At 41.6% G+C, this 24005-nt stretch overlaps 1 protein-coding gene and 1 pseudogene across 2 annotated transcripts in view; one reads left to right on the top strand and one right to left on the bottom strand.

Annotated features, from left to right (window-relative positions):
* Positions 1-967: 967 nt before the first annotated feature.
* The window catches only part of LOC308241432 (5-azacytidine-induced protein 2-like), a 188295-nt pseudogene continuing 165257 nt past the window's right edge, over positions 968-24005 (top strand). Inside the window, exon 1 of the transcript in view lies at positions 968-1520. The product of the transcript in view is annotated as a 5-azacytidine-induced protein 2-like (transcript). The remainder of the gene's footprint in view (positions 1521-24005) is intronic.
* LOC308237285 (ankyrin repeat domain-containing protein 26) lies at positions 11440-23129 on the bottom strand. Its single transcript, XM_080647826.1, has 4 exons — positions 23023-23129; positions 21629-21758; positions 13727-13993; positions 11440-13145 (listed from the first exon to the last, which is right to left on the bottom strand). The coding sequence occupies exons 1-4, from the start codon at positions 23058-23060 to the stop codon at positions 13140-13142; spliced, it is 441 nt and encodes a 146-aa protein (XP_080503952.1). The 5' UTR covers positions 23061-23129; the 3' UTR covers positions 11440-13139.

The following is a 24005-nucleotide window of genomic DNA, read 5'->3' as shown; positions in this document are numbered from 1 at the left end:
CATCTATATCTGGATACAATAAACAACACAAGAATACTATGAAACATAATTATTAATTCAGTGGTTGCACACTGTATTAATTGATATCATGGATAAGTATCAGAGCTTCTGGTTTTCCCCATCCTTCATTCATTTATTCAACACCATGCACTAAGGTAGTATGAGAAGCACTGGAGTTACAAGATGAAGATGACATAGCCCACCCCTGAACAATCATCCTATCTAATAGAAGAGTAATATGCAAATTAACCATCACTGCACTACACCCACAAGCCATGCCCACCAGCCAATCAGGAGCAAGTATGCAAATTAACCTAACCAAGATGGCTGCGGCCACGGGATGATATATAGCTTATGAAATTTGTCCTTTAAATATTACTTTTAGAGACTGGAGCATTGGGGATTGCACAAATAGAAAAATAATCACATAAATAAAATTAATTCAGATTCATTTTAATTTTCGATAATAGAGAACAGTCATATATAATGCAATTTAGATTAATCTGATAAAAATGCAATTATTATTGGTCCATTGAATAACCATATTTTCAGAAAAGTAATGTTTGATACCATTGGTTTAAAGAAGTTTAAACAAGTCAAGTTATATTTCACACGGAATGCATTACTTTGCGATTCCAAGAAACACTGCTATTTATAAAATTTTAGCTTTTTTATTTTTTACTTAAATTGATTTTTCTTTAAAATGAGCTTTCCAGCCCCCTTCAGGCTGAGTGCTGCTAGCCTCCAGCCCCCTGAGTCATGTTTCCCTGCTGTGGAGGGGGGGTGAGGGCGGCCCATGGGGGCGCTGAGGAGCCACACAGCGTTCTGAGCCTGGCGGGCGTGTTGCTGGGTTAAGGGTCTGTCTGCTCCTGATGGCGCTTCAGCTTCTCCTGCCCCGCTTGCCACTCCTTCCTGATCCCCAGGCCCCAGCCCACTGGTCGGTCCTGGCACAGCCCAGGCCAAAGCAATGGGAACCCTCCGAGGTGTACCTGGAGCAGCTGCCTTCGCAGGGGAAGAGCCAGTGTCTTCCGAGCCCGTGGTGACCCCTGGTGACTCCTTGCCAACGCTGGGGATCCAAACGCAGCCTGACTCGGTAGAAGATGGTGTCTGCATTCTAAATCATGAAAAAGCCCATAAAAGAGATAAGTGACTCCGGTCTTGATATATTCAGATGAGTCTGTTGCTTCACATTTTGCCCTTGACACTGTTTTTGGATGAAGACATCAAAAAATGCCTCAAGGATTCAGAGAAAAAAAACTCTTTCCTAAAGAAAAGAGTAAGATTTTTGGAAGAAAAGCTTACAGGTGCTCTATTAGATGAAGAAACAAGTTCTGTGGGCCGAGAACAAGTAAATAAGGCCTCTCATGCATATCAAGAGGCTTGTGTTGATAGAGATAATTTAAAGAGCAAATTGGACAAAATGAACAAAGACAACTTGAATCTTTGAAGTATTGAATGAACAGCAGCAGTCTAAAGAAGTAGAATTCCTCAGGCTAAGAACAAAGGTGGAAACACAGCAGGTGATAAGGGATTTAAACCTACCTTCACACTTTAGCAGCAGAGGAGCAGCGAGGCTGGATCCGCTGCCATAGGGGGCGGATCCAGCCTCACTGCTTGGTCCTGGTGAGGCCCAGGAGGGCAGATAGGCCAAGACACTCTAGCAGCGGCGGAGTGGCAAGGCTAGATCTGCCCCCTCTGGCAGCGGATCCAGCCTTGCCACTGGGCTCCTGCGGTGCCTGGCCAGGCTGACAGGCCCGGACACTCCAGCAGCACCATCTTTGTTGGGTAAATTTGCATACTCGCTCCTGATTGGCTGCTGGGCATAGCGAAGTGATTGTCAATTTGCATGTTTCTCTTTTATTAGTGTAGATTTTACGTCAACATTAATGAAATAGGTACTATGTGTGTCACATTTTTACACAACTTGAATTAAGAAACTACCTATTGAACATTATTATCTGTTCCCCCAAAAGCTCCTTTCCTAAATATTTACTTCTGTGATGTTTATGCTTATTTCTAAGTGAGGACTGTGTCCAGAAGGTGAAAGGAGCTTGAAGTCTCAATGATAATAAGGAAAACACATTTGCCATTTTATTTCTATTGTGTCATTTTCAACAATATAGAAAGGTGAGAAAAGCACACACATGAAAACAATGTACCAGCAACTTTCAATTCAAAGGATTTGTCATTAGGGATTGTTCTCAGAACTGGCAGTTCCCAAACTCTGTCCCACAGGAATCTGTTTCCCCTGGGGACACCTGCAGGATTGAGAACTTCAGAGTCTCCACCCCCCTTCAGTGAGGCAGCTCGATTTGTCTTATTATATAAACATTTTCATGCAAATTCTAAAAATAAAAGTGCTAGTCTGAAAAAAGATTTAAGGTATGAAGATCGCTGATTTATTTTTTATATTTTTTATCAAGCATATACTCTATATGTCATATTTAACGGAAAGTTCCATAGATTTCTGCTTTCTTACACAAATCATAGTGCAGATAAATATGAACAAACTGCTAGGATTTGGAATTGGTATAACTTCCTTCATGCTCTGTTTCTTTCTTGTATTTCTTGCTAGTGTCAATTTGTCTGTCATTAGCAGCCAGTCTTTTCTACCTCCCCTTAACTGCCATTTCTAATATGTTAGTGATTGAGAAACCAGATAAGCAAACTTTGAAACTTTGGCTCCGAATACACAATTCTGCTTGAAGGCTTTAATATCCCCTGAATAAATTGCACAATATTTAACATTCTTATTTTGTGGCAGCTCCTGTGGTTACGCAGAGTGTCATTTACTTTCTGGTTCCTGTCTCTCTTTTAGACAGTGGAGGACTTGTCTGCAGGCATACAAGCATGACCAATGAAAATCACCAACTTAGTCCAAGTCCCTAATTTGACCTAAGAGGCAACAAAGGCTCAGAGAGATTACAGGTTGCCTGAGGTCACAAAACCAATTAGCTGCAGGCCCAAAGTGGGCTCCAAGGCTTCTCCCTGAGACTAAGGTTCTGTGCCAGCTCCTTCCTCATATTCAGGAAAAATACATAGATTTTTAACTATAACTCAGAGAAAATGAATATGTGAAACTGTCATGTAGCTCAATAATGTTTTGGTATGAGACACAAAATAGTAGCTTCTAACTCAATTATAAGTTTTAAAGCAATGAGTAAAAATATAGGAACAGAAATTAATATCATAAATCCTATTAAGTAGCAGTCATTACACTCAATTTATAAAGCACAAATTATTTAGCCACAGGACAAAAAACTTAAAGGAGAAAATCTTTAGCTAAACTAAGGAAATTATTCCTTAAAGGAACTATCCATTCCCTACAAATAAAACTTGGTTTACCAAAATCAATCAACAAATGAATTATCTGCGTTGGGGGTTATCTATAGCAAAATTTAAAACACAAAACAGATTTCTCTTTACCATCTAGCATACTTCTGCCCAACCTCTTTCATCCTTAGTTGGTCTGTATACAAGACATGAACTTAATTTCCATTATGATTTAACCCCATCAGAAAGTATAGGAGCACCTTCACTTCTCTGCCCTTCTGTCTCCACATGAGGCCTTAGATTCCCTCTACCTTCCTCACGAGAGGGCAGGAGATTTACCTCATGTGTGCACTTGAGAAAAGGAACTAAGGATGCTTGCTTAGCTCCAAAACACTTGTTTGAAAAGACATGTCTGCCCACAGTCACATGAATTTGGGTCTGCTCTCATCTCTGCAGGGAGCAGCCTGCCCAGGGACAGGTGTCAGGTATTTCTTTCCTCCACTCACAACTGGGAGTGAAACTTCCTGATTTGGGATGAGTGTTCAGAAGCCCTGTGACCCCACATCTAAACCACATTTTCCAATGCCTTACTATGTGTGAGTAAGCAAGCTAGTAAGTCCATCTCCATCTGCCTGACTCCTCTGATCTAATCTCAAAAGGGAAACAGGGCTGTCATTAGCCACTTACCCCAACACAGCTCCAACAAGAAAGGTGACTGCTCTACATTTACAGAAATGTCTTCTCCTTCCTTGACTTTATACTTAATGCACATTGTTCAAAACAGGCCCCACTTTAAAGAGGGGAAGTTGTATTTTAGAAAGAGAAATGTAAAGAAGCCAACAACAACAGCCAAACACAACAAATTCAAATATATGTTCTTTCATTCAACACTAATTTATTTATTTTATTTTTTTATATTTTTATTGAGTTTATTTATTTCAGACAGAAAGGGAGAGGGAGAGAGAGATAGAAACATCAATGATGAGAGAGAATCATTGATCGTCTGCCTCCTGCATGCCCCACACTGGGGATCAAGCCTGCAACCCAGGCATATGCCCTGACCTGGAATCAAACCCGTGACCTCCAGGTTCATAGGTCGACGCTCAACCACAGAGCCACACCGACCAGGCAACACTAATTTATTGATAGGCTACCATTCAATTATATTTGATATTACAGGTTGGAAAATAATGTTGCCTTCTCTTTTTGAGACCAATTGATATACACATACAAACCACACACACATCTACATTCCCATGTGGGATATATGTTCAGTAACTATTGATATTTTTAAGTTAAATTTTGATATCATTATTATTTTAAATGTTATAAAAATAAATGTAATATACTAAACATAATAAAATCAAGTACATTGGCACATTTAAACCATAGCAATTCATTATCTAGCTGTAAACGGGTTAATGTGCGAAAGAAATACATTATCAGTTTGTAAATATCAAAAACATGTATTTTGTTGCAGAAAAAAAGAACTGAGAAAAAATTTGCTGATCAAGGAGCTGAAAAGTTAAGTACAGAGAAAAATGAATGAAAAAAAAGCATAGGAAGAAGTTGAGCAATTATCTGTTGCCTTTAAAAGATAAAATGACTACAGTGTAATTCTCTAAGTGGACAAAATAAAGTGAAGGAAGACATGAGGAATTATATAGAGCATATAATTGATGTGATAAACAAGTTTATTAAGCTCTGCTTCTGCCTTCTGAGAAACTAGCATAACCACAGTGAGAGTTTGAAAAGAGGTAAAATGCAGAGTAAAAAGGCACTGCTTGTTGATGTAAACATGAGGTCTGTGTTTCCTTGGGAAGCACTGAGACTCAATATTTTGTTGAGACACAATGTTCTGTCTGCTATGTACAAAGGTAATGTCTTAGGAATAGTAACTATTTTAGCTTTCATGTATTTGTATACAAAGAGTTGCTAACTGAATACACATTTGAGAAATAGAAAAAATTATTTAAATAAATTATTAGAGTTCTAATATTTTATGAAAGTCTTAGAAATGAATCAAAAGTCCGAAATCAATCAATGTAAAATTGAGTCTCCCTATTTAACACAGATTGAAAGGACAATGAGGAACTATGTGACATGCATTGTGTTAGGAACACAAATACTGAAAAACAGTTGAATATAAAAAATTTTGAAATCAGAGAAATTCTATCAGTTATAAGATTCTCAAGAATAAATTTTTAAATTTTCAGTTCTAAGAAAACAATTCTATGTGCACGAAAATCTAGTGATATGTCTGTTCAAGCTAATTTTAACTTTTGTAATTTATCATAATATCATTAAATAACAAGTGAAATAAAATTGTGAAATCACTTCTGATGTATTGGACAAACATCCAGTATTAAACTAGAATGTGAAAAATAACGGTAAGAATTAGAAAAACAGATATGTAGCAATCTATATCAGTACAATGGAATCAATTGGATAAGGCTCACCTCCATGTAATGATGACAAAGGCAACAAACCTAAATATCATCAACATGAAGAGACGTGAAATCACAGATTAGAGCGATACTTGATTATACAAATCATTGTCCTTAAAGTTAGAAAAACAATGCCGAATAACACAGAACTCCATAGTAGGAATAGTCCAAAATGTTTAAACCTTGCAAATAAAGGGGATTGATAAACAAATTCAATATTGATGTGTTTGTAACATTTACTCTTTAGAATCATAGTTTAAAAATCTTTAGAAGTCTGTTGTTTTGTACTGCCCCATCGCCAAACCCACCCTTTTCTATTAATTTAGACAACATGTTACCATCTCTCATAGAATTAGTTGTTTTCCTAATGGTAATAATTACATTCCCAGTGACTCTACAAGGCACCTTCTTTCCGTAGGTCTAAGAATTTTGTAAACAACAACTGCTATAGAAATTTTGGCGACCCATCTCTATATCTTGATAGATTGGTGCTTCATACTCTCTCTTACTGAGTCTAGCATGATTTGGTGAACCAATGCCCCACAAGGAAACAATGTATACCTTGAATCTACAATGTTAAGTTTAAAATCAACTATTCTTTTCAATTTATATAGAAATACTAAAAGTAAGTACCTCATTCCTCCCAAAATACTAAACAAAAAAATCTCCACAAATATCTTCCCTTGCATTGCTTCTGCATTTACATACTCTTTCCTATTCATTTTGCAAAATGAGACATTTTCTGATTTTCTGGTGAAAACATTTCAACTCTGCATCATAGTTTTGCTTAACAATTTACAAAAGCATTTGATTTTTTTTTTTTTTTTTTTTTTTTTTTTTTTTTTTTTTTGTACCCAGTAACCCCGTTTCACAAATTTGGGACAACTGAGACCTTATTTGGCCAAAAGGCTGTCTAGAAATTCTTAGCTTTGCTCTTCTACGTTGTGTTATGATGAAGCAAACTGAGAGAACTAGGTTGACGTCTCATTTAGCACAGGCCTGTGCTACCTTCCTCTGCATGAAAAAGACCATAAAAACATCTTTAAAACTATATACCATCGTCATTGATTGAAATGGGTATTTCAGCGTGTGACATCAGCATCATGACAAAGTGTGTCTCCTCTTAAATCTACAACAAGTGGACATATAGCACCCAACAAAGGCTCCTCTGCTCAACCTGGAAAGTGGGCGTCTTGGGATGTGCAGGAGAGGCAGGATGGAGAGAAGAGCAGGACAGGCCCCTACTGCAGTTCTCCAAGGACAAGCCCTAGCACACACAGTAGTGTTAGGGGACGCAGGGTGCAGTGCCCACACCACTGCCCAGCAGCATTCCCTCCCCCTCCCCAAATCCAGGTCCCTCTCCAGTTACAGCTGTGCTCACACCACCACAGACCAGTAGCAGCAGCAGAGCCAAGTCTCCAGCCTCCAGGCCACAGCACACACTGCTGCCAGTGGCCAAAGGGAATGAGGTAGCAGCTCAGTGGGCTCACAAACGGGCTCCCCTCAACTGGCCACACACAACCTACCACAATTCTCCAGAAAGAAACTCAAAATAATGGACGATTGTGATCTAAATGAACAGAGAAATCAAAATAGCCAAATAGTCATGAAGGAACTCAGCGAGATACAAGAAAACTCAAAAGTCAGTTCAATGAGCTCAGGAATAAAATTAATGAACAGAAGTAGTACTTTACCAAACAGATGAGAAGTATAAAAAAGAACCAAACAGGAATTCTATTGCTGAAGAACTCAATAATAAGATGAAGAATTAATATTTTAATAGCACTGCTACACAATGAAAACTAGTTGCTATTTTAAGACTCCCTATCATTGCCATCTTAGTCATCAGTCATTCAAGTGCTGTCAAGATAAACAGACATAAGTAAACTTCATTTAAAAATTCAAATATTAATACATAAATTTAAAAATAAAAATTCAAATATTTGCTAAACTAACTATTTTATGAAATGCACAGCTGCTCAGCAAGACATTTTTATAACAATTGGAATAAAAATGCTGAAGTAAATAACAATTAACAGTTCTCTGACCTAAGAAGATGACAAACCTTTTCACTTAAAGACTGAAATTAATCCCATTAGTGCTATAAGTTTATTTAATTCATAAAAAGAATTTATCTCCATTTAAGTAGCAACCATCCATGTATGGTTAAGTATTTAGATGTCAATCATTCACTTATGCTTAGGGGTGGAAAAGTCAGGGTTCAGCAAAACTTAAAAATTGTTATGAACCATCATCAAATTAAAATCCATTAAAAAGTAAGCCAAAGCATCTCCAAGTATACTACTGATTATTAGACAATAATATATAATTTCTAAAACCAAACTGAAATGCAGCTTTTTAAGAAGTTTAAAATGTGTCACTTTAGTCATATTAATTGAATAAAGTTAATGTTAGGTGTCTCTTGAAAATGGGAGATCCCGGGACTTAAAAATGATTATAAAATTTCTGTCTCCTTTCTATATTAGCACAATGATTAAGACTTTTTATTACTGTGTATTAGTCAATTCAGCAACTTAGAATTTCACCAAATGAAACACAAGAATTATATCAGAAATCAGAAACCCAAGGGAAAAACAGATAATATAACTAACCTTGCGGTAAGTTGAAGTGCATGGCCTTGAGGTAGGAATCTCCACATTTTCTCTTGGAGTAGAATTTCTCTTGGGTACCAAACTATTATTAAGATTTCTGACAAAAGGCGTTTCCAGGACTGGCCTCATATTAGGAGCGCTGAGCAAAAGTCACTGCTGCTGTTTCTCCAGGAGAAGTTCCTTGATGACCTCTGCTAGCCTCTCCTCAGTCCTGGGAAAACTATCTTTTATTTTTCATTAAGTGACTTGCAGTATTTTAAAGTAGCCACGATAGTAAATGGAATTGCCCATTAAATAGCATTTTAGAAATGAAAATGTGTCAGATAAGATCTACTCTATTCAAGTATAGGTTCTTAATTTTTCTAAAAAAGTACTTATGTTTCCAGGCAGTGGGGAGAGGGGCTCCCAGCTAAGTAATCCAAAGTAGGAGGCTATCAGTGATGCAGACGGCTTATCAGGTAATACTTGCTGCCTCTGGAAGGGCTGTACTTACAAGACCCTTAAAGATGCCCTTGGACATATTTAGTAGTCACTTCAGGGATTAAAAAAAAATCCCTCAAAGACATTGTCAAGCATTTGCCTTCACCACCTTATGCAATAAACCCATTACCTTGGAGATAGTAATCATTTGACACCAAGGCATAATTTCAAGCAACAGCCTCTAAGGAAGAAGAAGATAGCCTGGCTGGTGATCAAATGAACAAAAATAGCTCCAGAGGCCGTCTATATATATAGAAGACTAATATGCAAAGTGTCCCCTCGGGAGTTCGATCAAGAGACCAGAGTTTGATTGCTCACTATGACATGCGCTGACCACCAGGGGGCAGCGTGGAACAAAGGGAGGCCCCGGCCAGCAGCCAGAAGGCCCTGATAGGCCCTGATCACTGGCCAGGCCTAGGGACCCTATCTGTGCACGAATTTCATGCACCGGGTCTCTAGTCTATTGATAGTAACAAAGATCACAATCAAGAAAGTAAATATACCAAGTACCAGAATGTGTTGGAGTAACTTAACCCTTTGTGTTTAAGTTGTTATCTTAAGTATTTCTATTTAGAGGATAAGAAATCTTACCTAATAATAGACAAACATGTAAATTGACCGTACCTCCGCTATGCCCATAGCCAATCAGAGTATGCAAATTAACCCAACAAATATGGCGGTTAATTTGCATACATAGGCGCCCAGCACCTGGGTCCTGGGAACATCCTGGCACCCAGGTCACTCTGAGATAAGCCCCGTGTGGGCTCTGAGCAGCCTGGGAAGGGCCTGAGCCAGGGGGCTCCTGGGCAGGGCCAAGCCTGAGATCAGAGCCGAGGGGACAGTGGTGGAGCCAGTGATCGGAGGGAGCTGGGGGTCCCTTGCCCAGGCCTAAAGCTTCAGCCAGAGGCTTTCGGCCTGGGCAGGCCTGGGAAGGGTGGAGCCGGCGATCGGAGGGAGCTGGGGGTCCCCTGCCCAAGCCTAAAGCCTCGGCCAGAGGCTTTAGGCCTGGGCAGGGCCCAGCTGGCTATTGGTGTGAACAACAGAGGAAACACCTTTTCTGACTGCTCATTGGCTAAGTTTCCTGTATGCCACTGGTAATATTCTTAGTGACTTGGGTAATAGAATCCAAAAAGGTGATCTAGGGTTTTTCACCACACTTCTGGAGGAAAAAACGAAGGTCTGCTGCCGGAAGGCTGAGAAATGTCATATCCTGCTCTAGCCGGTTTGGCTCAGTGGATAGTGCCTCGGCCTGCCGACCGCAGGGTCTGGGTTCAATTCTGATCAAGGGCATGTACCTAGGTTGCAGGCTCCTCCCTGGCCAGGGCCCAGATCAGGGCTCATGCAGGAGGCAACCAATCAAAGTGTTCCTCTCACTTTGATGTTTCTCTCTGCCTTTCCCTTTCTCTTGCACATTCTCTAAAAGTCAATGGAAACATATCCTCAGGTGAGGATAAAAAAAAAGAAAGAAATGTCATAGCCTATGAAAGACACATCTTGAAAATGCCTAAAGAAAGTTGTCATTTTTTCATGGTGAAGGGACTGAAGTCCGTGTTGATGAAATCACCTTGGTGGCTGTGGTGACTGGCAGTGGCTGCAGCAGCGGGGTGATGGGGCTGGTGCTTTCCCTTGATCAGTCCAGTCCCCTCCCATGGGGAGCGGGCCTAAGCTGTCAGTAGGACATCCCCTGAGGGTTCCCAGTATGTGAGAGGGGGCAGGTTGGGCTGAGGGGCCCCCCACCCCCAGTGCACAAATTTTGTGCACCGGGCCCCTAGTTTTATAATAGTATCGCTGTCTAAATTTTAGAGCTTCAAGACACTCAGCTTAAAGACTAGTAGTAGACCTCAGGTCCCTGCTGATTGCTCCTTATGGTATGACAGTCAATTTGCATATTCAATGTCCAATGAAAATATTTAGGGAGGGGGAAATAAGGGCATGTAAAAGCAAAAAGGGGGAGAGATGAAACTGTCTTGGAGGGATATTTGAAAGGAAAGTTTATTTACTAACATCTCTTTCAAAGTTATAAGATTTCGTTGGCTTTCAGGCCCTACTAATCTATGAACCTGGCCAAATAGTAACTATGTTTAAAGTTTAGAGGCTAATTAATGAGTTAAATTTATTTTCTCTGATTCTGCATTTGACTTACTCAGTTAGTTTATTTTCCAATAATTTTCTGCCTTCCAATTATTCTTGGTAGAGTCGCACATATTTTTCCAATTCTCTTTGGATATCATCTTGAGAAGTTTGCCCTTTGGAGATTTTTGATTCCAGCTCTTTATTTCTGAGTTTCAAATGACTTCTTATTAAAGCACTATAGGCCTGGTGCATGAAATTTGTGCATGGGGGAAGGGGTCCCTCAGCCCTGCCTGCACCCTCTCCATTCCAGGACCCCTCAGGGGGTGTCCGACTGCCAGAAATCCCTCTTGTAATCTGGGACTGCTGGCTCCTAACCGCTCACCTATCTGCCTGCCTGGTTGCCCCTAACTGCCCTTCCCTGCTGGACTGGTCACCCCTAACTGCCCTCCCCTGGCAGCCTGGTCACCCCTAACTGCCTCTCCCTCGGCCCCCGCCACCATGGCTTTTTCCGGAAGGATGTCCGGAAGGTTGTCCAGAAGATGTCCAGTCTAATTAGCATATTATGCTTTTATTAGTATAGATAAGTATTTGTCATATTATTCTTTACTTTTCTATATGTATTTAAAATACTCCAGAATATTTTAAGCAAATAAAAAATGGTCAAGTTGCAGAAAAATAAAAATTTTGAAATACAACCTGGTAGGCTTGAAAGCAACAACATTTGTGTAAAAGGGCATAAGTTGCAGTCGACAACAAAACTTGTTGTTAGTATTGCTTGGTTCATATTCTTTTGTTGGAAAGGCGTGGTTTAGGCAAAGGAGAAAAGGAAACCAGCTCAATAAAAGAGAATGTCTGATTGGGTCGTTGCCACAGCAAAGAGGCAGGTGCGGCAAAGGTTCAGGCTGTCCCCCCACAGGCAAGGACGTTTGTGTGTATGGGACACCAAGGGACACCTGTCACACCTGAAACACAATTTGCTAACACTCACAATTGCAGAGCTCAGGAAGAATCACTGCTTTTAAAACTACTATTCCCCTGACATATAAAATATACATACATATAAATATACATGCCCCCTTCTGAGCTTCCCCTGCCCTCCACTTAATATTTGGCTATGGCATCTTTTCACGTCAACGAACTGGATGTACAGACATGATTTTTAATGGCTACAGTGTTATCCCTGCCTGTTTGACATCACTGTGGTTCACTTCACTAACCCTTTATGGTGGGGCAGGCTGTTTCCGGTTTCCCCTGGCATCAACAACTACAGTAAACATAACTGCTTATTGGACTGTTTACTTAGGACACATTCACAGACATGGGACTCCTGGCCCAAAGCTCATTCACTTGAATTGTGATCCACATTTCCAAATTGACTTTCTAGAAAGTGCTTCTGTTTGTTTAGTCCATTGGTTTTAAATCAGATTACACTCCCACAAACGGGGTAAGAGAAAACTGTTCAATGTGCCTTCGGCAAATCACAAACTCTTGCTGAACTTGAGCGACCCCTTCCCGGCATAGCTGTCTGCACGCTTTTCAGGGCACTTTTGAAGGAAGGAAAGGGATCTGGCACCCCGTGGGGACAGAGCTGGAAAAGCAAAGTTTCCCAAGGTGGTGGAAGCGCAGCGGGAACACTCCCATCTGGGGGAGGGTTGTGCCTGGATGCCCCCTGAACTCCGGGGCTGGGGCGGGGCACACGGGGCAGGGCCACTCGGCCATGTCCCCCTCTGGCAGAGTCCCGGCCAGCCCTGAGCTCTAAGAGACCCCGGCGCACTTCCCTGTCCCCTTCCCCGGGCAGGCAGGGACAGCAGGTGGTGGGGAGAAGGTGCCATCACTCCCAGTCCTGACTCCCGAATCCCGCACACTGTGTTACTGAGAAACCTTAGGCGGGGACAGGTCACTGGGCACGGGACCAGGAGGATCCGACCGGAGGGTGAAGTCCAAGGAGGAGTGGGTGGCGCAGCCGAAGGCCCTGTGTGGGTGTGTGTGTGTCACCCCGCCAGTTGGGGGGTGCATCCTTAGTTCCCCCGCCCCGGCTCAGCGCCATGCAGCCTTAGGTCCCTGCTGATTGCTCCTTAAGGCTCCTTACGGAACCCAGCCTCCACTGTGGGTGCAGCCATCTTGTGTCACTGGATCCCCGGCTCTGCTGTGGAGGATGCCATCTTTTTACGGTGTGATAGTCAATTTGCATACTTCCTCTTTATTAGATAGGATGATTGTTTATCATCTGCTCTGACATTTCTTGAGATTCTCTTTATGTCTATAGCAAATAAAAAGGATACATTCTTAAAATAATTATAACGTGAACTTTTATATTTATTTCTTTAGTTTTGAGTCGACTCAGAGATCAGCTATGAGTGTGAAAAAAGCCAAAATTTAAAATATTTATCATCAATGTCCCCTGAATTAAATCTCAGTTATAAAGTTAATCATTCTTCTATTAGTACTCATGTAATATAATAATTCAAAGAATAATAGAATCAGTATAAGATATTAAAAGTTAAAAAATATAACTTAATTCAAGAGTATGGTACAATTTTAAAATCACGTTTTTTACCTTTTCTTCCTAATAGTCTTGTTTTACATCAACTGGTCTTAAAAATAAAATGATTCTCTACTAAGAATCATTTGGAGAGATCAATTTAGTGATAATAATGTTGGAAACTAAAATATTGAAAAGGAAAAACAAATGCCACCTTCCTTCCAGAAATCTACACAATAAATTGCTATTAAAGGAAGTAGAGGAAACGCAAAAACACTGTATTTATCCAAAAGGTAATTTGCAGTGAAATGAATTAAAGCACATTAAATCAATAAATTAACCTGTAAAAATGAACTGACTTGTTCTACTGTGTCTGCTATATCCCGTCTTGCTGCTTCTTCAATCTTCTTTTTATGCTCTTCTGCTTCACAGGATTCTACTGTATTCGTTTCCATATTTGTTATGAGGTTTACTGCTTCTTGTTTCGCCTTCTTTACTCTATCTTTTAGTTCTTCACGTCTCTTTAGAAGTGCTTCCACTGATAACTCCTGTGGAGGTGTCTTTTCTTCATCCAGACGTACACATTTTGAAGATGCAGGTTGCAGTTTTGTTATAAGCTCATCATTCTGCATGAATAAAAGAATATAGTTTGGTTATGAAGGTGTGGACACCAATATGAAATTTTGAAATGAATTCAGTTGCAATAAAATGTTACCTATACTCTGGTAGGGTTTTAGAATGTGGAACCTTGAATTACTCAGAATCAAGACCAAAGTTAAAATGACCAGGAGTCACAAAAATATATTTACTGTTGTCGTTTTGCCCCACAACATCTCTTCTGCACTTGATTTTATACTCTTTTTTCTATGACTGGTTCATGTCTTTCCTCCACAAAATGACTATACATTGCTCCTGAATAGAAAGTCTCTTACCTCTTCCCCCATCTTAACACTTCATAATCTTTAAAAAAAAAGTTTTATGGCCGAAACCGGTTTGGCTCAGTGGATAGAGCGTCGGCCTGCGGACTGAAGGGTCCCGGGTTCGATTCCGGTCAAGGGGATGTACATTGGTTGCAGGCACATCCCCAGCGGGAGGTGTGCAGGAGGCAGCTGATCGATGTTTCTCTCTCATCGATGTTTCTAGTTCTCTATCCCTCTTCCTTCCTCTCTGTAAAATAAATATCAATAAAATATATTTTAAAAAAAAGTTTTATGGATATCATATTGAGGTTTTCAGGACTGAGTCAACAAATGCCTCCTAAAATAAGACTTTCATAATGAGATTAATTAATGAATCTTATAAATATAGACTCTAATGCCATACATCTTGTACTGAACTACAAACATTTGATGCTAATTTGAATTGCATTCCAAAAAGAAAGGATTCCCTGCGTTACTGAGAAATTACATGTCTCACTGTAAAAGTTTAGCAAGATGAGCCCTACATTTTTTTTTAGAATAAAAAAAAATGTGTGTGTGTGGCCGGGGGGAGGAGGGGGCGCCTTAATCCAATAGTCCTATCTTGAAATTTTTTGTTACTTCCCACAAAATAAGAGAACATACTAAACAAAAACAACATCATCAACAACAACAATCTTGCTGGAATGTCAGTGATCATGACCTGGGAAAAACTACTTTCCTTCAGATACAATGGTTATTTGGTAAGACAAGGTGAGGGATGCCGAGCTTTTGAAGCACGTCTCCAGATTCTTTGGCACCTGTCCATGAAATAGGTGCTGGCCTGAGGGCTAACTGGGTTCTGGGGAATAGGATATGGTGACTGCTGTGTGACTGCTATGTCTGGTGCCATCTGACTTTCTCCCCAGGGAAGCTCGCCCTGAGACCCCGCCACCGTGTTGTGAAGAAGGAAGCAGCCCAGGCCACGTGGTCAGTCCTCATACAGGTGTCCAGCTGAGACTGCCCCAGCGAACGTCCCAGCCAAAAGCCCGCTGCACCTGACAAACCCGTGAACGAACAAGCCTTTAGAAGATTCCTCTTCCCAGCTTTAGGTCATCCCAGCTGGTGGCAAGTGGAAAAGGAATGAGCTGGCCTCACTGCCGATTTGTGAACAAGTAAATGCTGCTTTAAGACACGAGGTTTGGAGGTGGTAATTAAGTAGGAATAAGTAACTGGCACAGATACTGACGTTAAAAATAGGGTGCTGACACTAAAAAGAAACACACACACGTGTGGGAGTCCCTTTGAACAGGAGGCAGGGGGAACCTGGCATAATATAGAGAAGCTTGAGGATGAAAACCAAAAGGGCCTCCAAGAAACGGTGAGTGGAGGCCTGAGGAGGCTGACAGCAAGGGCTTCTGGGCAAGTGAACACAATGACACTGAAACGAGGATGACAGGAATTCTTGCTAGGAAGCAGCTGAAAGTGAAATTGATGAGAAAGACAAGCTAAAGAAAGACAATTAAGTATACTAGTAAAAGAACATGGATTTAAGAGTTTCAAATATCCATTTCCCATTCATACCTTCTTCCAACTGTCCATTTGTCCAATAATGCTAAAATAAAAAAAATGGCTCTGGGCTAACATCAAATCCAGGGTGTTCCAGGAAAACATGGTCTCAGGATGAAGCCAACATTTACAAAACTCCATAAAACCTCAGAAACATTTCTGTGGTGCCTCAAATTCCTTTAAGGATGTTCAGAATGTAAGAATTTTAAAGACACTGTCCTACAACACCTCCAGGAAGCCCAAGGTGAAGAGCTTATCTGAAAACAAGTTGTGAGGTGGCTTTTCTAATGCCATGAACCCCAATAAAATTAACTGGACACTCAAAGCTTCTAAGAGAATGGTAGTAGGAGAAACCCTGCCTGCTAGCTCCGCCTCTTTAAGGGAGACCAGGACAGAACACAATCAAAAGAGCCTGTGGGCCTTAGATGTTCCACAGGGAGGAAGCAGGCTGCAAAAAGAGCTGCAAGCACAGGTCATCTATCCATATCACAGAGGAATACACAAATTAGCTGGGACTCTGTAACATCACGACCAAACAACAGGGACCTGAGGCTGCATGGTGCTTGGGCAGGATGAGGGACCTCAGGCCACGCCCCCCACCGCAGCACCAGGCCGGGGGACCTGAGGCTGTGCCCCCACCCAGTGCAGGGTTGGGGGACCTGAGGCTGTGCCCCCACTTGGCATGGGGTTGGGGGACCTGAGGCTGCGCCCCTCCCCGGAGGGGCTTGATGAGGGTGGGGCCAACCAGGTCTGGGTTTCACCCAATAGGAGTGGGGCAGGCCAAGTCTGGTCACTTGCATTTTCAAAGCGAGTACGGGTGGTGGGCGGGGACTTGACTGTAGGTCCCACATCACGCCCTAGACTCTGACAGGAGGGAGATTTTCATATACATTTTACTAATTTTCTTTCATCTCTGACACTTCTATTATAGAGAAAGGGCAAATAGCAATATTCAAATATTTCCTCTAATTAATTCCCTTTTAATGTGCATGAATTTCATGCACTGGGCCACTAGTTTCTTATGAAAAGAACAGAGCAAAGTCTCAGAGGGAACAGCCAAGGGCCACAGAGAAGCACTCCAAGGTTAGGACTAAGCGTTCCTTTCCTCAGTGAGGAAACAGGATTGTGAAATCATTTTAAATTTCAGTGGCAAAACAGCTGCAATGCCTTTTGGCACCATTTAAGTACAATTTCTCCTCTAGCTTACTTCAAGCTTGCTTATGTTATACCAGTGTTTCTCCATAGGAAACTAATTGGCTTAAAATTTTGAGATTTCAGCCCTAGCTGGTTTGGGTCAGTGGATAGAGCATCAGCCTGCAGACTGAAGGATCCCAGGTTCAATTCAGGTCAAAGGCACATGCCTGGGTTGCAGGCTCAATCCCCAGTAGGGGGTGTTTAGGAGACAGCCTATAATGATTCTCTCTCATCACTGATGTTTCTCTCTCTCTCTCTCTCTCTCTCTCTCTCTCTCTCTCTCTCTGTCTTCCTCTCTGAAATATATATATGCACAGGCCTTTCTAAAGAGGAAAGGTAGCAGTCCAGATTTTAACCTTTTCCTCCCCAGGTGGTGAAACCTACCAGCAAGTCTATGAATTATGAGTTAAACACAATGAAGGAAATGGCTAAGTCAGCAGAGGCTGAAGATTTGAATGGAGAAAAAAAGGAATGGGTGTTATCTTTGTAAGCCTACTTTCCCATAATGTCACAGAATCAGCAAAACATAAGCTGGCCATAGGCTTTATCAAGAAACAAGAAATCTCCATAAAAGTAGAGGTAGAAACATTCCACTACACTGACTTTTTTTTTATTATTACATAAAACAGCTGGTATTATGCAAGATGACTGGGAAAGATACTCATAAAATTTGATTTGGTACTGGCATAAGGAAAGACTTATTCATCAGTGAAGTAGAAGGGGGAATTCAGACATTAACCCTCACCTTTATGGCCAAGTGTTTTTTGACAATGGTGCCAAACAATTAAATCAAATATGAATAATATTTTTAACAAATGGTACTGGAACAGCTGAATATCCACATGCAAATGAATAAAATTAGACCTCTACCTCAGACCATAAATAAAAATTAACTCAAAATATAAAAGCCAAAACTATAAAACATTTAGAAGAAAACATAGGTGTATATCTTCATGACTGGAATTGGCACCATTTAAATACAATGTCTCCTCTGCCTTACTTCAAGCTTAGATGTGAAACCAAAAGACAAAAATAGATGAACTGGACTTCATTGAAATCAAAACCTTCTGTGCTTTAAAAGGCACCATCAGGAAAATGAAAAGGTGAGCTACTGAATGGAAGAAATGTTTGAAAATCCTTTATCTAATAAGGGATTTGTATGTAGGATATTTAAAGATCTCTTACACTACAATAATAAAAATATAATCCAATAAAAAATGGGTGAAGGAATTTAATAGATAGTTTTTCAAAGAATATATGCAAATGGATAATAAGCATGTGAAAAGATGGTCAACATCCCTAATCACTAAGAAAATTGCAAATCAGAATCAATAATAAGATGCCACTTCACTCCCACTAGGATAGCTACAATCAAAAAACAGGTAATGGCAAGTGTTGGCAAGAATGTGGAGAAATTGGAATGCTCATACACTGTCAATGAAAATGCAAAATGGTGCAGCCACTGTGGAAAACAGTCTGGAAGTTTCTCAAAAGGCTAAAGATCTTATCCAATAATTCCATTTATAATTATACTAGAGGCTTGGTGAATGAAAATTCATGCATTGGAGGGGGGGGTCCCTCAGCCCATCCTGCCCCCTGTCACAATCTGGGAGCCCTCAAGGGCAAGAGGCGACCTGGCGATCAGGGGAAGGTGATGCCCCATCACACCTCTGCTGCTGCCACTGCCAGAAGTGCAAGCCTCGGCCGGCCCTGGTTACCTGAGCCTTGGGAGGCCCTGGGCGGTTGGGCAGCCACCATTCGAGGCTTGCCTGCACCTCAGGCTGGCCCTGGGTGGCTGGGGGGCTGAGGGGACTGGGGGACTCCGGAGGCAGGTGTGTGGAGTGGCTGGGCCTGCCTGGGGGCAGGCCAGGCCTTTCTGCGAACCTGCCAACTGGCGGGGTGAGGGGACTGGGTGCTGCCAACTTGTATCTGTGGGCACCTCCATCTTTGAGGGTCAGGCAGTCAGTTAGCATATTCCCTCCTTATTGGCTGTGGGCACCGCCATCTTTGCAATGGCGTGAGAGTCAATTAGCATATTCCCTCTTTATTAGATAGGATTCCCAAGAGAATGAAAACACATGTTCACATAAAAAGTTGGAAATGAATGTTCATAGAAGTATTAGTAACAACACCAAAAAGTGAAAGTAACCCAAAGGTTCATCAAATGATGAATACATTTTTAAAAATGTGCTCACTTCAGCCCTAACCTGTTAGGCTCAGTGGATAGAGCGTTGGCCTGGGGACTCAAGGGTCCCAGGTCGATTCAGGTCAAGGGCATGTACCTTGGTTGCAGGTACATCCCCATAGGGGTTGTGCAGGAGGCAGCTGATTGATGTTTCTCTCTCATCGATGTTTCTAACTGTCTCTCCCTCTCCCTTCCTCTCTGTAAAAAAATCAATAAAATATATTTTAAAAAAATGTGGTGGCTTCATGCAATGAAATGTTATTCAGCAATAAATAGGAATGAAATACTGGTGCTACATGCTACAAAAGAGAGGCACCTTAAAAACATTATCCTATCTAATAAAAGAGTAATATGCAAATTAACCATCACTCCGCTACACCCCAAGCCATGCCCACCAGCCATGCCCATCAGCCATGCCCACCAGCCAATCAGGAACAAATATGCAAATAAACCCAACCAAGATGGCTGCAGCCACAGAGAGCAGGAGGGAGGCTTGGGTTTCCCCGGCAACGGAGGAAGCGAAGCTTTCCGCCTGCCCTTGCCAGCCTAGGCCTCCACTCAAGGCTACAAAGTTTCATGATAGAAGATACATAAAACCAAACAGAAATGGCAGCAGCCACGGAGCTGGAAAGAGCAGGAGGCTAGGGTTGCCCCCGCCGATGGAGGAAGCCAAGCTTTTCGCACACCCTGGCTGGCCCAGGCCTCCGCTTAAGGCTACAAAGTTTCAATTATAGAAGATACATAAATCCAAAAAAAATGGCTGCCGCCATGGAGCAAGCAGAAGGCTTGGCTCCATTCCAGGCTACAAAGTTTCAATTGTAGAAGATAAATAAACCCCAGATACCAGGGCCTCCATTTGTGTCGCCAGGGGTGTGTGGCCGGCCTGCAAACCACCACAGGCCCCTCTCCCAGGCCACCCCACACCCCAAGGGAACCTCCACCCTGATCCGGGACACCCTTCAGGGCAAACCAGCTGGCCCCCACCCATGCACCAGACCTCTATCCTATCTAATAAAAGAGTAATATGCAGATTGACCATCACTCCAACACACAAGATGGCTGCCCCCATGGGGTCAAAGATGGCTGCCCCCATGTGGACACAAGATGGCCAGCAAGGGAGGGCAGTTGGGAGAGACCAGGCCTGCAGGGGAGGGCAGTTAGGGGTGACCAGGCCTGCAGGGGAGGGCAGTTAGGGGTGACCAGGCCGGCAGGGGAGGGCAGTTAGGGGAAAACAGGCTGGCAGGGGAGTGGTTAGGCGGTGATCAGGCTGGCAGGCAGAAGCGGTTAGGGGCAATCAGGAATGTATGCATGCGAGCAGTTGGGAGCCAGCAGTCCTGGATTATGAGAGGGATGTTTTCCACTGCCTGTTTAGGCCTGATCCCACCAGGATCAGGCTTAAACGGGCAGTCGGACATCCCTTGGGGGGTCCCAGATTGGAGAGGGTGCAGGCTGGGCTAAAGGAAACCACCCCCCCAGTGCATGAATTTCGTGCACCGAGCCTCTAGTTATGATAATAAAAGGGTAATATGCAAATCAACTAAACAGTGGAACGACCAGTTGCTATGACGCACACTGACCACGAGGAGGCAGACGCTCAACACAGGAGCTCCCCCCTAGTGGTCAGTGCGCTCCCACAGGGGGAGCACCGCTCAGCCAGAAGCCGGGCTGACTGTTGGTGAGTGCAGCGGTGGTGCCGGGAACCTCTCCTGCCTCCACAGCAGCGCTAAGGATGTCCAACTGCCAGGTTAGGCCCTGCAGGGAGCGGGCCTAAGCCATTAGTCAGATATCCCCCAAGGGCTCCCAGATTGCAAAAGGGCGCAGGCCAGGCTGAGGGACCCCCACCCTGAGTGCATAAATGTTGTGCACCGGGCCTCTAGTGCTAAATAAAAAAGGCAGTCAGGAAGGAGCACCTATTGTGTGATTCCACTGATATGAAATGTACAGAACAGACAAATCTAGAGAGACTGAGAGGACAGTAGTGGTTCCCGAGGGCCAGGAAGAGTGGGGAAGTGAAAGCTGGCACAGGGTGGTTGCTAAAAGGCAGAGGGCTACTTTTTAGGAGGATGAAAATGTCCCCAAACTGACTGTGATGATGACTGTGTAATTCTTTGAATACAGAAAAAGGCACTGAACTGTACACTTTAAATGAGTGAACTGCATGGTATGTTCATTGTGTCTCAAAAAAGCTGCTACCAAATTTTTTTTTTTTTGATTTGGTGCTGTTGCCAGTGTTCAAGACATAGAGAGTTAACAGTAGACCCTTTTGATAGAAAAGTGATAAAGGAAAAAGCTGTCTTTTTCACTGATACCAAGTCTATAAAATTAACAGTAAAATCTATATTTCTACTCAAAGCATTGAATGATATCTATTCCCCAAATTAGGTGAATTTTGGGTCCCAAAACTGATTTTAAATTACCTTCTGTTTTCGCTTTTTGGATTGAATTTCTACATCAGCTGGACTTGGTTTTAAATCTCCAGGGAAACTAAGCTCTTCATTATCACATTCATTTAATTTCTTTTTTATAACTTTTACGATTTCTTTAAGTCTGAAGAAATGTACAAAACAAGTATGTCAAATTCTTTAAGAATAAATATTTAGTTATTATTTAAACAGACATTATGTTTATAAAAGCATATAAAACAAACAAATCTATGAATTATTATGCTCTCATTTGTTCTAATCTAATATTATTTGAAAGCATACTAGCTAAATTATGATCTTATGTAAATAAAATGAAAACAAGTCATGACATATGTGATATGGATATATAGTTAATATTGTAACTATATAGAGTTCTTATAAATAAGTTATTATTAATATTCATTTGACTATGTTAATATAAAACATTGATCTATTATAATTATCAAATAGAAACCAGAGATCAGTATTCAAGGTGAAAAACAAAAGCATAATTATATGTAATTGTTTTGAAAAGACACAAAAATACCTTTTGGTACTACTGACAATTGTCTACAAGAAGGAAAGAAAACTACCAAAATCTAGCAGATCATTCAAAATAGGAGAAGCAGGAAAAAAGAATCTCTGAAGTCTGAGTGGAAGGGGAAATAAAACAGGGGCAAGGGTTTAGAAGAAGGGAAGTCAGGGAGATAGTGTGTAACCGTCTCTTCAAGACTGCTATAACAAGAGATCTGTGCTAGCACAATGTTAACAAAATGAAAGGGATATGAAACGATGTAGAGAAAGACAGTTAAATGAGAGGAAAAACACTGATGAGAATCAGAGAACAAACTTAAGAACTCAGGCTATAAACAGAAAGGAAGCCATGAGGGGGCTCCTCAGACATGGGAAAGATACCATTGTGTTTCTATGAGTGGTAAAAACAGGATTACCCAACTTCTTCTTTAAATCATAAGGACATTTTGTATATGTGATATCTTTTATAATTAAAAAAAGAGAAAGAAACATAAGGTTGTTAAACAATGACACAGATAAGTTTTAGTTATTTATTTGAATGCAGAAGGGACGCACACTATGAAAAGAAGGAAAGATCACCAGAGAGAGCCGATATGTGGCAGAAATAAAAATTCAAGGTAGACATGAAAAGTGCAGGTGACAGGATATGCAAAAGGCATCCTCATTATGGTTTGAGGAATCATTAAAGAGTAAGTACTTTATTGTGGCCCTCAAAACAGTTTCAGATTGTGCTATGTTTCTGCAGTAATTTTTTAAAAAGGGTAATTTAATTATGAAAATTACAGAGAGGAAATAAATTTGTATTTTGGTTTTAATAAAGCAAAATGACAAATCTTAATTCATGGCAGAAATTATCTGAAATATTAAAATCTTACCTGTTCACGTCTTTTTCTAAGTCATCCTTTTTATTCATTACTTGCTGCAACCTCTGATGCAGAGAGACATCTAGGTCAATATTTTTGTTTGACTCTTCCTTTTCGTGCTGAGGCTTTGAAAAAAAAAATTAAAGAATATCATTTTTAAAAATCTAGAGACTCACTTTTCTTTCTTAAAAATATGATTTCTCATGAGTTTATGAATAACATGTGTAGACAAGTTTATAAAAGGTAGTAGACAGGTTTATAAAATCTAGTTTATAAACATGATGCCAATAAGGACAGATTTCAAAAATAATGACTTCCTACAACAGTTAAATTGATTTTACATTTTCACCACTTTCTTTCTGGAACTTAAATTGCCAAAGTTTGTTAACATAGAGGTTTCCTATACAATAAAAGAGTAATATGCAAATTAACCATCACTCCGCTACACCCACAAGCCACGCCCACCAGCCAATCAGGAGCGAATATACAAATAAACCCAACCAAGATGGCTACTGCCACAGAGAGCAGGAGGAAGGCTTGGGTTTCCCCGGTGATGGAGGAAGCCAAGCTTTCCGCCTGCCCTTGCTGGCCTAGGCCTCCACTCAAGGCTACAAAGTTTCATGATAGAAGATACATAAACCCAAACAGAAATGGCGGCAGCCACAGAGCTGGCGAGAGCAGGAGGCTAGGGTTGCCCCCGGCGATGGAGGAAGCCAAGCTTTCCGCACACCCTGGCCGGCACAGGCCTCCGCTTAAGGCTACAAAGTTTCAATTATAGAAGATAAATAAACCCCAGATACCAGGGCCTCCACTTGGGTCACCGGGGGGCATAGCCGGCCTGCACCACCACAGGCCCCTCGCCCAGGCCGCCTCACACCCCAAGGGAACCCCATCCTAATCCGGGACACCCTTCAGGGCAAACCAGCTGGCCCCCACCTGTGCACCAGGCCTCTATCCTATCTAATAAGAGAGTAATATGCAGATTGACCATCACT

This window comes from Plecotus auritus (assembly GCF_963455305.1).
Source record: "Plecotus auritus genome assembly, chromosome: 1".
In the NCBI taxonomy this organism is placed as follows: domain Eukaryota; kingdom Metazoa; phylum Chordata; class Mammalia; order Chiroptera; family Vespertilionidae; genus Plecotus; species Plecotus auritus.
The sequence above is the reverse complement of the archived record's forward strand: the minus strand, read 5'-3'. Positions and strand labels throughout refer to the sequence as shown.

Excerpts from the sequence above, each read along its gene's own strand:
- LOC308237285 (XM_080647826.1), bottom strand. The coding sequence starts at position 23,060 with ATGAATAAAAAGGATGACTTAGAAAAAGACGTGAACAG. Across the intron at positions 21,759-23,022 it reads TTAGAAAAAGACGTGAACAG|ACTTAAAGAAATCGTAAAAG; the intron begins GTAAGATTTTAA and ends ACATTTCTTCAG. Across the intron at positions 13,994-21,628 it reads CCAAAAAGCGAAAACAGAAG|AATGATGAGCTTATAACAAA; the intron begins GTAATTTAAAAT and ends TTATTCATGCAG.